Consider the following 14,362-nt stretch of genomic DNA (forward strand, 5'->3'; position numbering starts at 1 on the left):
TATAGCAACTCTTTTTGTGATGGTCAAGAATTGGAAATTGAGGGGATGGCCATCAATTGGGGAATGGCTGAACAAGCCATGGTATATGAATATAATGGAATACTATTGTGCTATAAAAAATTATGAGCAGGCAGACATCAGAAAAACCTAGAAAGACTTACATGAACTGATGCTGAATGAAATGAGTAGAACCAGGAGAACATTGTAGATAATAACAATGATCAACTAAGATAGATTTAGCGCTTTCTCAGTAATATAATGATCCAAGATAATTCCAAGGGACTCATGATGAAAAGTGCTGTCCGCAGCCAGGGAAAGAACTCTGGAGTCTGAATGCAGATCAGAGCAGACTGTTTTCACTTTGGTTGTTTGTTTTTTCTTTCTTGTTTTTTTTCCCTTTTGTTCTGATTCATCTTTTACAACATGACTAATGTGGAAATATAATTAATATGTAACCTATATCAGATTGTTTGCTGTCTTGGGGAGTGAGGAGAGGAGGGAGGGAGAAAAATTTGGAACTCAAAATCTTGTAAAAGCGAATGTTCAAAACAATCTTTACATGTAATTGGAAAAAATAAAATACTATTAAGTGGGAAAAAATTCAATTTCACAAGGACAAGTTGGAGATGGTATGACTATGATAGCAGTTTGTGGGAAAATCATCCAGGAGTTTTAGTGGGCACAAGCTAAACAGGAGACAATATTAAGATATAGTAACCCAAAAAGCCAATGTGATTTTAGCCTTATGTTAAGAGAGTAATAGAGTCTAGGACTGGGGAGGTTATAGTCCCACTGTACTCAGAGTCATAAAAATCTCTGTGTTAGAAGGAACCTCCCAGGCTAGAAAATCTCAACAGGAATCCCATCAGCAGATGGGATGCGCTTTTGCTTGAAGACATCCAGTGAAGGAGAACCCCACCCTTCATAGGCAGCCTGTTCTCTTTTGACCATAAAACTCTTCCTTGCTAAGGAAGTTTTTCCTTAGCTCCAGCCTAAATTTGCCTCCCTACGGCTTCCAGCCTAGGAGCATCGATTGTTCCTAGTTCTGTCCTTCCGAGCCAAGCAGAACAGATGTAACGTCTCTTTCACAGGTAGCCTTTCTAGTAAGTGAAGCAGCTACTATGTTCTCCCCAAGCCTTTTCTTCTCCATGTGGAATATCCCCAGTTCCTTTTATCTATTCTCCTCCCATGATGTGACCTTTAGCATCCTTCACCAGCCTGGCTGCCCTCCTCTGGACACTCTCCAGCTTATCAGTGTCCTTCCTAAAATGCAATGGGATTGGGCCACCGTACCTGCCTCTTAATGCTGGCTAAGCCATAATGGCTAGCGTTTATACAGTACATTAAGGTTTGCAAAGCACTTTAAATGTCTTATTTCTTTTCTATCCTCACAGCAACCCTAGGAGGCAGATGCTATTCTTATCCCCATTTGGTAGTTGAGAAAACTGAGTCAGATGGAGGTTAAGTGTCTGAGGCTGGATTCAAACTCAGATCTGACTGCCTCCAGGTCCAGCACTCTATCCACTGTGCCACCTAACTGCCATGATCATATTAGCTTTCTTGGCTGCCATGTTAACTTTGATTGTGTTTATAATCTATTGAAACCTCAGGTCATTTTCAGATACTCTGCTTTGGTTAGACCACACCTAGCACAGTCTTTAGCTCTGGACACCACATTTTCGGAAGAAAATTGACAACCTGGTAAATATCCAGAGGATGGCAGCCAGGGTGGTGAAGGGTCTTGAGATCATCCTTGTAGATCAGTTTAAGTCATTATGGATGTTTAATCTAGAAAAGAGAAGACTTGGGGGGACATGATTTCTTAATGTGGAAGAGAGATCAGACTTTCTCCTCTTGGCCTAGGAGACCAAACTAGGAGCAAGGGTCAGAAGCTGCAGAGAGGCATTTGGAGGCTAGATAGCAGGAAAGTTCCTTAGTGATCAGAGCTGCTCCTGGTTGTAATGGACTTCCTGGAAGGTAGTCACGCAAAGTCACTTGTTGGTGTGAAAGCAGATCTTGGCCAGGTGTGGATTACCACACTAGATGGACTCTGAGGTCCCTTTCAATTCTGACATTCACTGATTTTGTGATTCTGTGGAGGTGTCAGGGTTATCCAGATAAAGAAAACAGCATATCAAAGGCATGGAGATCCTGCCATCCCATTAAGGTAATAAAAGAGGGAGCCAACCAGGACTGGCAGGGAGCCCTTCCTTCAAGACCCCAGCTTGCCTTCTGCTTAACTCCCACCAAGGTCTCCCCCTCTTCCCAATGATTGCAGGCCCAAGCCAGGGATTGGGGAACCCGTGGGCAACATGTGGCCCTCTAGGTCCTCAAGTGTGGTCTTTTGACCAAATGGGGCAGCACTTGAGGACCTAGAGAGACACATGTAGCCTTGAGGCCCCAGGTTTCCCACCTCTGCCCATGACATTGACTGCAGGACAAACATGGTTACACACAGGAGCGTGCTGGTAAATGTTTAATAACCAGCTCTATTGGGGGAGGGGATGTATACCAGACATGCTTTTAAATTTAACCTACATTATTAATGTTTTCTCCATCACTTTCTTAAGTCTAGACAAGTAGCAAAACAATAAAGTCCTGATTTGTAGTATTTACAGATTTCCAAGATGTAAAATGTTCACACCAAAAATTTAACAGTCAGTTCTCATGAGCCAGTTTGAGCTGGCTCTAGCCAACCACAGTCTTCCCAGTAAGACCTTACCCCAGTGCTGGACCTTACCATCTACCCTGCTACTGTACCCTAAGAAGAGCCAGAGCTTTCCGTCTACTCTGCTTTTGAATTCTCTTACATGTATTAACTTCCCTAATTATAACGGGAGGTCTCTGAGAGCAGGGTTTATCTCACTTTTCTGTTTTGTACTCCCAGAGTGTCACAGAATGCTTTATGTACAACAAGTACTTAATAAATGCTTTTCCAATCCATTCCACGGAAACGGGAGACCAGCTAGTATGAACAATGAAGAGTTTCTGATTTGGCTCTAGAGGCTAGATCTGCATAGAAGAATAGTGGGAGACGAGACTAGAAGAGGAGGAAAATCAACTTCAAGGTCAAGGGTTTAAGAAGACTCATCCCATTTTTGACGTCTACCCGACTTGTTCCTTCTGCCATCCCTTATAGCCCCAGCTTAATCCAGGTCTGTACCTGTCCTCGTCTGAACCAGCATAAGATACTGCCTACCTCTAGTCTCTCCTCTCTCCCATCCCTCCTACATACATTGACCAAATCATCTTCCTGAGATACAGGTGAGGCCTAACGTGTAAGTGTGATCGTGTCCTCCCTCCTCGCAAACCTCCAGTGGCTACCAAACTCCTACATGATCAAACCTAAACTCTTCAGCCTGGCATTCAAGGCTCTCTACAAGTCGGTCCTACCCCATACCGCTACAAACTTTCTTCCAACTACTACTACTTCCATACTGCCTTCCAACCCACTCACACCCCTGGAGTCCATCTATCCCACAAGCTGTGTCATTATTATCGTTCACTCATTTCAGTTCTGTCCGAGTCTCCATGACCCCATTTGAGGTTTTCTTGGCAAAGATACTGGAGTGGTTTGCCATTTTCTTCTCCAGCTTATTTTTATATAGGATAGACTGAGGCAAACAGGGTTAAGTGACTTGCCCAAGGTCACACAACTAATAAGTGTCTGAGGCTAGATTTGAACTCAGGAAAGAAAGTGTCTGTGTACTATGGCACCATCTAGTGGCCAAACATGATGATAAACTCTATGGCTGGCTCTACTAACCTGTCCCAACTGACTCGGCAGACTACTTTTCTGTAAAAAAAAACAAACAAAAAACTGCAGTGGTTTGCAATTTCCTTCTATATGCCCCTTCTGTCCTCTTTTGCACATCCATGATAATAATAATTAATAAAAGTAATGATTATATAGCTCTTTAAGGTTTGTGAAGCACTTTACAAATATTGTCTCATTTGATCCTTGCAATGATCCTGGGAAGGACGTACGATGATTACCCCCATTTTACAGATGAAGAAACAGGCAGAGAACGGCCAAGTGACTTGCCCAGGCCACGTAGCTACTAAGTATCTGAAGCAAGATTTGAACTTGGGTCTTCCTGATTTCAAGTCCAATACTTTATCCGCCATACCATCTATCTGCTAAGTCCTGTCCCATTAAGTTAGAAACTGAAGAAAATCAGCAATGACTTGGGAAGATACGCAACGGTGGAGGAGGCGTCCAACAGTTCCCTAGAGGTGAAACTATTAAACTGATTTGGTAACTGATTCTACACTGTAATCAATCCTCTTCTGTATTGCCGCCCTATTTTAAATGACTGCCCAAGCCACATTGCTATATCCTTGATCTGAGCTGAGGAATTCAGCTCTCCCCCTCTGAGTTACCTTAACGTTAGTTTAAAAGAAAGGTTATTATCTCTCATGCTGGTATCCCCTAGGATACTTCACGGATATGTTTGTTTAGCCCTATAAAATTACCATCCCCAAAAGCTATGTCATCTGCCCTTTCCTGTCTTTGTGTAGTTAAGGAAGGTTTTATTTATTCCAAGGAGAGAGCAAGTCTGTTAGTCCTGATCCCCTAGCAAAGACTGGCAGATACACATGGGTCCTATAAAACAATTAGCATTCCTTAATTGTTAGAGGGTGGCATGATTAGCCTCACCCAAATGCCAGCCCACCTTTCTCAGTACAGCCAGTCACAACATTCTGCCCCAACCCTACAACCTATTCCATATTCTCCACGCCTACCAAGACCCCTTTTTGCTGTGTGTTAATAAAGAGGGTCCTTTCCTTCTCTGGGGGGTCACTGGCTTTCCTGAGGCCACCTGTCTGTTCCACTTTATTAGCAGTTACAAACATCACTGTTAGTAAACTGATCTTGGTCAGAATCTGTACCTCAGCTTACCTTTAAACTGATCGAGACAGAGGAAATACCTCGGCAAAGGGTGAGGAAAAATATTCATGCCCTCAGACATCTGTATGCCAATGCGTAGAACAGGGACTGGCAAACCGCACCCATGGGCCAGGTCCAACCTGCCAGCTTTAGCTTGGACCTGGCAAAAACGGGTGGTGGTGGGATTTAACCCTCAGACCTGGGTGGCAGTTCTGCTGACAGCAAAGCTAATTTAACATCTTAATGCAAGGGAATCGATAGGACATCGGGTCTTAAATTAAGTGGCATACAGGGTCACACAGTTAATAAGTCTCAGAGGTGAGATTCGAACCTGTATCATCTTAACTCAAGGTCCAGAATTCTATTCACTTCACCACTCTCCTTGCTATTGGTGTGCTATGTGACTTTGGGCAAGATCCTCTCTGGGACTCAGTTTCTTCTTCTGCAAAAATGAGAGAGTTTCCCTAGATCAATGATGTCAAACTCAAATAGAAAAGGGGGCCACTAAACTGTACATAATGATCCCTGTGGGCCACATGTGGACTTAGAAAACCACATATTAACATCTATATTTTATTGTATTTGTACTTATTTTGTTAAATATTTCCCAATTATATTTTCATCTGGTTTGGGCCTCACTCGGGAGTGGTGCCCCCTGCAATGCACCTGGGGGGGGGCAGCCAGATGGCACAGTGGATAGAGCACCGGCCTTCGAGTCAGGAGGACCTGAGTTCAAATTCGGCCTCAGATACTAGCTATGTGACCCTGGCAAGACACTTAACTGGAAAAACACATCTGGTATAGGGGATCCCCAAGGTACTTTCTGGCTCTAAATATTTGATTTAGACTTTAGGGGAATGAATTTTAAAAGAGTTCAGAAAAAAGGAGGAATGTGACTCCTTGCCCTTAGATCCTAAAAGGAAGCTAGTTCAAGAGGAACGTGTGGTTCAAGGATCAAATTCTGACAGTACAACTTTCTCTTATCCCAAAGAGAAGAGAAAAAAAAGAGGGAAATGTCGAAAAAGGCTTTGGAGGCTTCTTTATGACTACATGGGAAGGTTATCTTATGAGCTCAAATACATAAAAAAAAAAGAGGAAGCAAGGGCATATAACAAGGACAAATACAGAAGCGCAGCAAGGACTTGCAGCAACAGCGTCAGAAAGGCAAAAGACTGAAAAAGGCATTCTTAATCTCAGAACCATGAACCAGGCTGGGGCCGGGGGAGTTCTGTGGTTAGATGTCAGGAGGTCTGTGTCTTTTGATGAGGAAAAAAATTACACCTTTCTTTTCACTAAGCTCTAACTAAAGTTTAGCATTTCCTTCAATTCTATAAAAACATCATTCTGAGAAGATACGTCAGCTTCACCAGACTGCCAGAGGGGTCTGTGATACACAGAAAGCTGCATCCTGGACTAGAGCAAACTGAGGCCTGCAATGAGTGTTTGTGATAACAAAGGTTATTTAAAAAGCTATGTTGGGCACAAGAAGAAACAGGGATGGGATGGGACCAGCGGATGGGCAGGTGATAAACAGATAACAACCAGAAAGTAAAATTAATTAACTACCATTTGGTATCTGTTTTCTCTGTCAAGGAGAATGACCTTCAGACTGGGAAATATAGCACAAATATGGTTAAGAGGTGAAATAAATGTAAGGGAACACCCAGTTACTCTAAATGGGTTTGTCTTCTGGACTGAAAAAATGACACCCCAGAGTACTGATGGAGCTTGAAAATGTAACTGCTAGTTATCTTTTAGGAATAATGAAAAAACAGGAGGGTCCACAGGACCGAAAATGGATAAATAATGTACCTTTATTTCCCAAAAAAAGATGGGTTTTAGAAACTTCAGGCCATTGACCTTGAAAGTCAAGCCCTGACAGAATTCTAGAATTGATTTGTCAGTCAATGGATGATAGGCCAGCACTCAGATGGCAGCAGCAGCCATCACAAGGAGCCAGGTTGGGCTCATTGAAAACAAAGAACGCCATATTCAATTCATTTCCTTTTTTTGAATGGTCACTAACCTTTGATAGATCAGGAGAATGTCTCCTCAAATCTATTGAGTCTGTATTTCGGCAAAGCATCTGAGAGACTCTGGCAAGTTGTCTTTATGGATGAGGAGAGACAGCCTAAATGGTGGTACAGTCAGGTGCACCCATAGGTGGCTGAACAACCAGCCCCAGGAGTTAATTAGGAGATTGGTGTCAACCTCCGATGGGGCAAGTCTCTTGTATGGTGCCGTGGGGCTCTCTGTCCTTAGCCTCGTCTTCATCAACATTTTTATTTTATTCAAACAGTTGGATGAAGGTAAAAATGGCATGTTTATCCAAACTGCCTATGGAAAGAAGAGTTGCCATGTTTAATGACAGAATCAAGAATTTTTTTGAAACCATAATCTGGAATGATGGAACAAATCTAATAAAAATGAAATTTAATGAGGGACCATGTAAAGGCCTGCATGTAAGTTCAGAAAAACCTACCACACAAGTATAGGATGTGGCTAGATAAAAGTTTATGTAAAAAAAGAGCTGGGAGATTTAGTTGACCACAAATGAAAGATGGACATGGAAGACATGGAAGCTGTGCCCCCCACCCCCAAAATAAAAGCTAATGTGACTTCAGGATATATTAAGAAAGATCTGATGGAAGAAAAAGAAAAGTATTGTTGCCCTCTGCCCTATATCAGACCACATCTGGAGTACTAGGTTCGGTTCTGTCAGTCAGTCAGTAAGCATTTATTAAGCACCTGCTGTGTGCCCAGCACTGTGCCAACTGCTAGCTATACAAAAAGGCAAAAGACAGCCCCTCTGCCCACAAGGAGCTTATAGTCTAATGGGAGAGACAACATAAGCAAACATCTGTACAAACAAGTTATATACAGGATAAATAGGAAATATTTAACAGAAGGCACCAGAATTAAGAGGGATTGGGAAAGGCTTCCTTTTTAGCTAGGATTTAGGATTTTAGCTGGGACTTGAAGGAAGCCAGGGAGTCAGTGGAGATGAGGAAGGAGAATGTTTCAGGCATGGAGAACAGAATGCCCAGAGCTGAGAGACGGAGCGTCTTGTTCAGTTCTGGAAACCGCATTTTGGGAAAGAGATTGACAAGCTAGAGCATATGTGGAGAAGGGCCAGTAGGACGGAGGGGTAGGGAGTGAGAAGGAGCCATGTCTCAGGAGAACTGGCTGAAGGAACTAACTGTTCAGGGCTGTTTAGCCAAACAAAGGGAGACAATGTTTCCAAATAGCCCAAGGTTGTCACGTAAAAAGCTGGATTAGGTTGGTTCTGTGTGGCTAGGGGAGGTAGGAGCAAGGGGTACGAGCAGGGACAACAAAAGCAACAAAGTGAACTTTGTAAGGATGAGAGCTGTCTGACAACGGAATGGGTTGCTCCAAGAGAGTGAGCTTTCTATCACTGGAAGTGCTTGAGCAGGGCCTGAATCTCCCTCTCCCTCTCTCTCTCCCTCTCCCTCTCTCTCTCTCTCTCTTTCTCCTCTCCATCTTTCTTTTTCCCTCCTTCTCTGTTTCTCTCTCTCTCTCTCCTTCTCTCTCTCTCTCTCTCTCTCTCTCTCTCTCTTCCTCTCTCTCTCTCTCTCTCTCCTTCTCTCTCTCTCTCTCTCTCTCTGTCTCTCCATAAGATTTCTGCACTGAATGGTAGACTGAGCTAGCTAACTCCTAGGCTCCCTTTGCAGCACTCAGACTCTTAAGTTTTTCTGATTTATCCAAGAAGAGCCCTCCTCCAGGAAGCCTTCCCTGTCTGGTCTAGCCCACATAGATCTCTCCCTTCTCTGAATTTTCACTGCCAGTAACATTACAGTCAAGTACCATCAAGTTTCCCAGCCAGCTCTTCCACCATTTTTACAGGTGTAAGAGTCTTGTCTCCTTCTTCCCATCCCAGCAAGTGTGAGTTTCCCTGAGGGCAGGGACAGTGTTTTACACTCCTCAGCGGTGTACCAAGAAGGGGTTCAGAAAGAGCTTGCAGACAAAATGACTGACAAGTGGCCTTCCAGTCCTTAGGACCAGTAGGCTGCAGATCAGGAACAGCTGGGGGTAAGGAAAGGATGCTTACCACGGAGCCTATGAAGGCTCATGCACTTACCTACAATGAGGCCGACCTCACAGTGGGGGTCCTCATACCCACAGGACATCATGGTCCCCACTGTGTCATTGACAATGGCCACCACGTTCAGCTCTATTCCCTGTGCACAAAAGGCCACCGGTTGCCAGGCAACAGTCATCATGGCAACCAATGCTGGACCCACAGCTTCTGGCAAAGAGGACCCTCCCCAGAAGCAGGGAACAATGCCCTTGCCTTCAGTGAAACCTGTGTCCCAGCTAAGAGGACTTAAGGGCTCCCAGAATGCTAGGTTATACCCCCTCCCCAAAACCTGCTCCTCAGCGATCCCATGTGAAACCCTAAATCACCTCCCATTAAAGGTTCTCTAGCCATTCTCCCTAAATGAAATATCCCTTAGCATCCCCAAAGCAAAAGCCCCCCACGTCTTCCCCAGGTGAGGACTCCTGGGCCCCCACTCAAGTCCCCCCGACCCAAAGATGCCCTACCTCTCTGCGGCTGATGGCAGCTCGAAGCAAGGAAACGATATCCTGGCCCTCACAGTCTGATGCCTTAAAGCCCTTGGTCCAGTTCAAGAGGATACCCTGCAAGTCAGGACACAAATGACACAGGGGCTCAGGACAGATCATAGATCAGATATATTAAAGACTGCTCCCTTCCACAGTCCCAAGACTCTCCATGCAGAGTAACCTGTCCGCAGAAGGTCAGTGTCAGCACCCCAAGACCTCGTCTCTCCTCCAAATTACATTTACATCCTCCTCCTACTTCACAATATGGTTAAATTTCATTAGCTGAAAGGTTTCAAAATATTTAAAAAGATAACACATCGGACCTTTTAGAAGCCAAGCCCAGATGATGCAGTCCAGAATGAGTGAATTAGGAACAAGCCGGGGTAAACACAGAGCTGTTAGCAGGCATTTTTTTCCCCAAAGGTAGTTCAAAAGTATTAGAGGGAAATGGAGAAGGGGAAGGAAAAGTCTGAGTTCCCAGGATTTACAGCTGGAAGGAACCTCAAAGAGCATCAAGTCCAATCTCATTAAAAGGAAACTGAGTCACACAGGTGCTAGATCGATCCAAATGACAAAATTTAGAGAAGCTAAATTTAAATGGTTTCATTATTGACAAAGTAGTAAGTAGGAGGCCCATAACCCCAGCCTCCTGGTGCCAGAGGCAGTCCCAGAAGCTTAATTTTCTCTCCCAGTCCTGTCCCACCCAGTCTGTCTTTGCTCCCGTTGCTTCTGTTTCCGTCTCTCCTAATCACGTCTCCACATTTCAGAGTCACTTTACCTGATCCAGGCCAAGCTGTTTGCAGGGGAAGGAGAAGGTGAAACCCAGGGGCAGAGTCTGCCCACTCAGATCATGCTGCTTCTGGAAGTCCACTATGCAGTCCACAATGTGGTCAAAGAGCTTCAAGGGTAAGAGGCAAGGTTTAGAGGACTGGGCCACAGAGTTCTTCTCTTCCCCTCCCCCACCCTGCCCTTTTCTCCCAACCCCACCTCTTCCCACCTCCCCACCCCCACTCCATTACCCCACCTGCAGCCCCAGCCTCCAGCCTGGGGAAAGGAATGCCCTAAAGCAGACCATTGTTAAAGGGGATGGCTAGGGGCAGAGCTGGTACCTGCTGCCCAGTGCCCTGGGTCACACTCTGAGGAAGGGAGAAGACCTGGTTGATGATCTTGATACCTCCCTCATTTCTACTGTCCACTTTCACCCAGAGTACCCGGAAGTTAGTGCCCCCAAGGTCCAGGGCCAGGAAGTCTCCCCTTTCTGCAAAGCAAATGAAGCCACAGCCTCAGGAGCCCAGGGAGGGGAACCTTAGACCACAGGATGGAAGTCTAAAAGAAATTCTGGACCCCCAAACAAAAGTCCAGACCCCCCCTCCCAACAAAACCCCTCACAATCTCCTGTCATCTGCATAGGATTTCAGGGGCCTCAGAGGTAGGGATCAGACATGAAATCCCCACTGCTCCTCTCTGGGCCCCCACCCCCTGTGTCCTGGGGGCCAGCACTCCCCCCAGTGCAATCGAGCACACTCACCGGTGCCATCAGGTGTAGCACAGACATAGGTGGGCAGCATGCGTAGGGAGGAGTCCCCTCCCTGGAGCCCCTGAACCATGGCCTCCCGCATTTGGGCCTGCACAGCCTTTAGCTGCTCACTGTCCAGACGGAAGGGTGCCAAGGTCTGCTCCAACTGACGTCGATGTAATGCCAGGCGAGAGGCCACAGCGGTCACCACAGCCACCCCCCAGCCTCCACCATCCTCTGAGGGGACAAAGGTGATGTCAGAATCTGGAGCCAAGAGCCTCACTGTCTGCTGCAGGATGGTTCTGAACCTGGCCAGGGAGGGGAGGAAGATCTCAGCTTGGCATTGCCTCCCCCTACACCTCCTGGGACTTCTTCCTCACAGGAGCTAGAGATGAAAGGGAACTTAGAGACCTTGCCAATCCAAACTGCTCCTTTTAAAGCTGAGGAGGCTGAAATGCAGACAGAGTAAGTGACTTGTCCAAGGACACACAGTCAGGAAGCAGTAGGGAGGGAAAGGGAATAAGCATCTATATGGTACCCACGATGTGCCAGGCATAGTGCTAAGCACTTTTAACAAATCGTATCACCCTCGGTGGTAGGTGCTATTATTATCCCTATTTTACAGAGGGGGAAACTGAGGCAAAGAGCAGTTAAATGCTTTGCCCAGGGTCATGAAACTAGTGTCTAAGGCTGAATTTGAACCCAGGTCTTCCTGACTCCATTCTCAGTGCTCTATCCGATGCTACCAGCTGCCTCTATCTGAATGCAGGTCGCCTGTCTCTACATTCAGTGCTGTGTCAGCTCTATCAGGCAGCCACTTGGGATGGAGTGTTCTTTCCCTGGAACACAGGAGAACTGAGAAAACTGGGCCTTGGCTGTGCCCAAATTTGCCGTGCCCTCAGCACAGTGTGATCCTGCTTTCCGTATTTAGGTGCTGTAGGGGCGGCTATGTGGCACAGTGGGTAGAGTACCAGCCCTGGAGTCAGGAGGACCTGAGTTCAAATCCAGCCTCAGACACTTGACACTTACTAGCTGTGTGACCTTGGGCAAGTCACTTAACCCCAATTGCCTTGCCTTCCCCCCTCAAAAAAAAAACATTTAGGTGCAGTAGTCAGAGTGCTGGGGTATAGTCAGGAAGACCTGAGTTCAAATTTGACCCCAGAACATTATGGGCTGTTTGACCCTAGACAAGTCACTTAACTTCTGTCTGCCTCAGTTTCTTCTACTGTAAAATGGGGATAACAGTAGGACCTACTTCCTAGGGTTATTATGAATATTAAATGAGGTCATAATAAAGCACTTAGCACAGTATGTGCTTAGTAAATCCTTCCTTCCTTCCTACTTCCCTCCCCCCACCCACCCCAAGGCCCCTCATTGTTCCTCATGCTTCTTGACCTTTCTACATTATTGGGAACCGCTGACCTCCATCTCCTCCTGGATACACTCTCTGCTCCTTCTCAGTCTCCTTTGATGACATCATCCATGTCAAGCCCTATGACTATCCCCACAGTGCTCTGCCTTGCACCCCTCTTCTTCTCCACTTTCACCTGGTGACCTCATCAGCTGCCATGGGATTAATGAGCTTCTCTAGGCCAATGAGTGAGTCCCAGATAGACACATCTATCCCTCCAGGCTCTCTCCTGAGCTTATCCAGCATCTCCAACTACCTACTGGCATTTCCCACAGGGCACCTCTTTCTAAAAACATTTTTTCAATTAACAATCATTTGTTTTCTACCCCCTCTCCCTACACAAACACACACACACACACACACACACACACACACACACCTCCCTAGGAGAAACCAAAAAACACCCTTATAACACATATACATAGTCAAGCACAGCAAATTCATATTGGCCACATACAAGAATATATGTCTCATTCTTCATCTTGAGACCAACACCTCTGTCACAGGGTTCTAGGAGAAACCTCAGACTTAACCTAGCAAAAAGAAGAACTCGTACTTTCCCTAAAACTTATGCCTCTTCCTACCTGCTTTATTTTAGTCGTGTTTATCACCATCATTCTAGTAACCCAAGTTGGGTCATCTTCCGCCCTTCCCTCTTCCCCACTGCAGGATCCAGTCAGTGGCCAAGCGTTGTTAATCCTATCTCCACAACATCTGGCACATCTGCCCCTACTCTCCATTCGCCCAGCTCCAACACTAATTCAGATCCTTATCATCTCCTCACTGGTCTCACTGCCTGCAATCTCTTCCCTCTCCAAACCGTCCTCCACCCAGCTTCCCAAGTGATACTCCTAAAGGACAGGCCTGGCTACAAATCCTCCCTGCCCCCCACCAAACCTCCAGTGGCTTCTAACTGCCTCTAGAATAAAAGACAATTTCCTCTGTCATTCAAAGCCCTTCACAATTTGGCTCTGGCTGGCTTTTCCAGGCTTATTATGCATTACTCCCCTCCGGGCACTTTTCATTCCAGCCAAACTGGCCTATTAGCCATTCCTGGTACACAACATGCTCTCTCCTGTCTCCATTCCTTTCCACCTTCAGCAATGGCTCCCCCCGCCCCCACCTCCACCTCTCGCACTCCCTAGCTCCCTTCCAAGCTCAGGTGCCATCACCGGCACCAAGACTTGCTTGGGTCCCTGCCCCCTCCCGAGTGACCGTGCAGTGACTAAATAGTTTTTATATTTCCTTATGCTTGCAACATGTTGTTTCCTCTGATCCAATACAGGCTCCTTGAGGCCATGGACTGTCTTTGTAACCCCACAGCCTAGAATACAGTTGGTGCTTAAAAAATGCTTGCTAACTGATTGGTTCCTCATCTGTCTAGATGAGACAATAGGATGGCTGGGCTGGCCTGGGACCCCGGGGTGGGAAGGAGACTAGGTGGAAAACAGTGGGGAAGGGGATCATGGCAGGGGCGGAGGGGTTAGGGACAGATAGCACATAGAGAAACACTCTACCACATAGAAGCCCCTACCCCCATTGTTGTAGTTAAGTTTCACTCTTCGTGACCCCATTTGGTGTTTTCTTGGCAGGCACACTGGAGTGGTTTGCCATATCCTTCTCCAGCTCATTTTGGAGATGAGGAAACTGACGCCAACAGGGTGAAGTGACTTACCCAGGGTCATATAGCCTGGAAGTATCTGAGACTGGATTAGAACCAGAAGAGGAGTCTTTCTGACTCCAGGCTTGGCACTCTCTCCACTGTACCACCTAGCTGCCCTATCCGTGCTTCAGAACTAGAACTACACACTCCACTTGCCACTAGGGTGAGGGGTCCTAAAGCAATCCTTCTATTCTTCCCCCACCAAATCAAAGCTTCATTCAAGACTTCAGGGATGGGGAAACAAAGGAACAGACAGCAGACCTGGGTTCAACTCCTGGCCCTGCTTCTTATCAGCTA

The 14,362-nt window shown here is 46.1% G+C and overlaps 1 protein-coding gene across 2 annotated transcripts in view; it reads right to left on the reverse strand.

Moving 5' to 3' along the window:
- The window catches only part of HK3 (hexokinase 3), a 37,854-nt gene that overhangs the window by 9,809 nt on the left and 13,683 nt on the right, over positions 1-14,362 (reverse strand). For both annotated transcript variants that reach the window (XM_036751711.1, XM_036751712.1), the window contains 5 exons: positions 11,004-11,299; positions 10,585-10,733; positions 10,254-10,373; positions 9,455-9,550; positions 8,991-9,090 (listed from right to left, as the gene is read on the reverse strand). In XM_036751711.1, coding sequence (XP_036607606.1) covers positions 8,991-9,090; positions 9,455-9,550; positions 10,254-10,373; positions 10,585-10,733; positions 11,004-11,299 — 761 coding nt within the window. The remainder of the gene's footprint in view (positions 1-8,990; positions 9,091-9,454; positions 9,551-10,253; positions 10,374-10,584; positions 10,734-11,003; positions 11,300-14,362) is intronic.

The sequence above is a fragment of the Trichosurus vulpecula genome, chromosome 3, assembly GCF_011100635.1.
Source record: "Trichosurus vulpecula isolate mTriVul1 chromosome 3, mTriVul1.pri, whole genome shotgun sequence".
NCBI classification, from domain to species: domain Eukaryota; kingdom Metazoa; phylum Chordata; class Mammalia; order Diprotodontia; family Phalangeridae; genus Trichosurus; species Trichosurus vulpecula.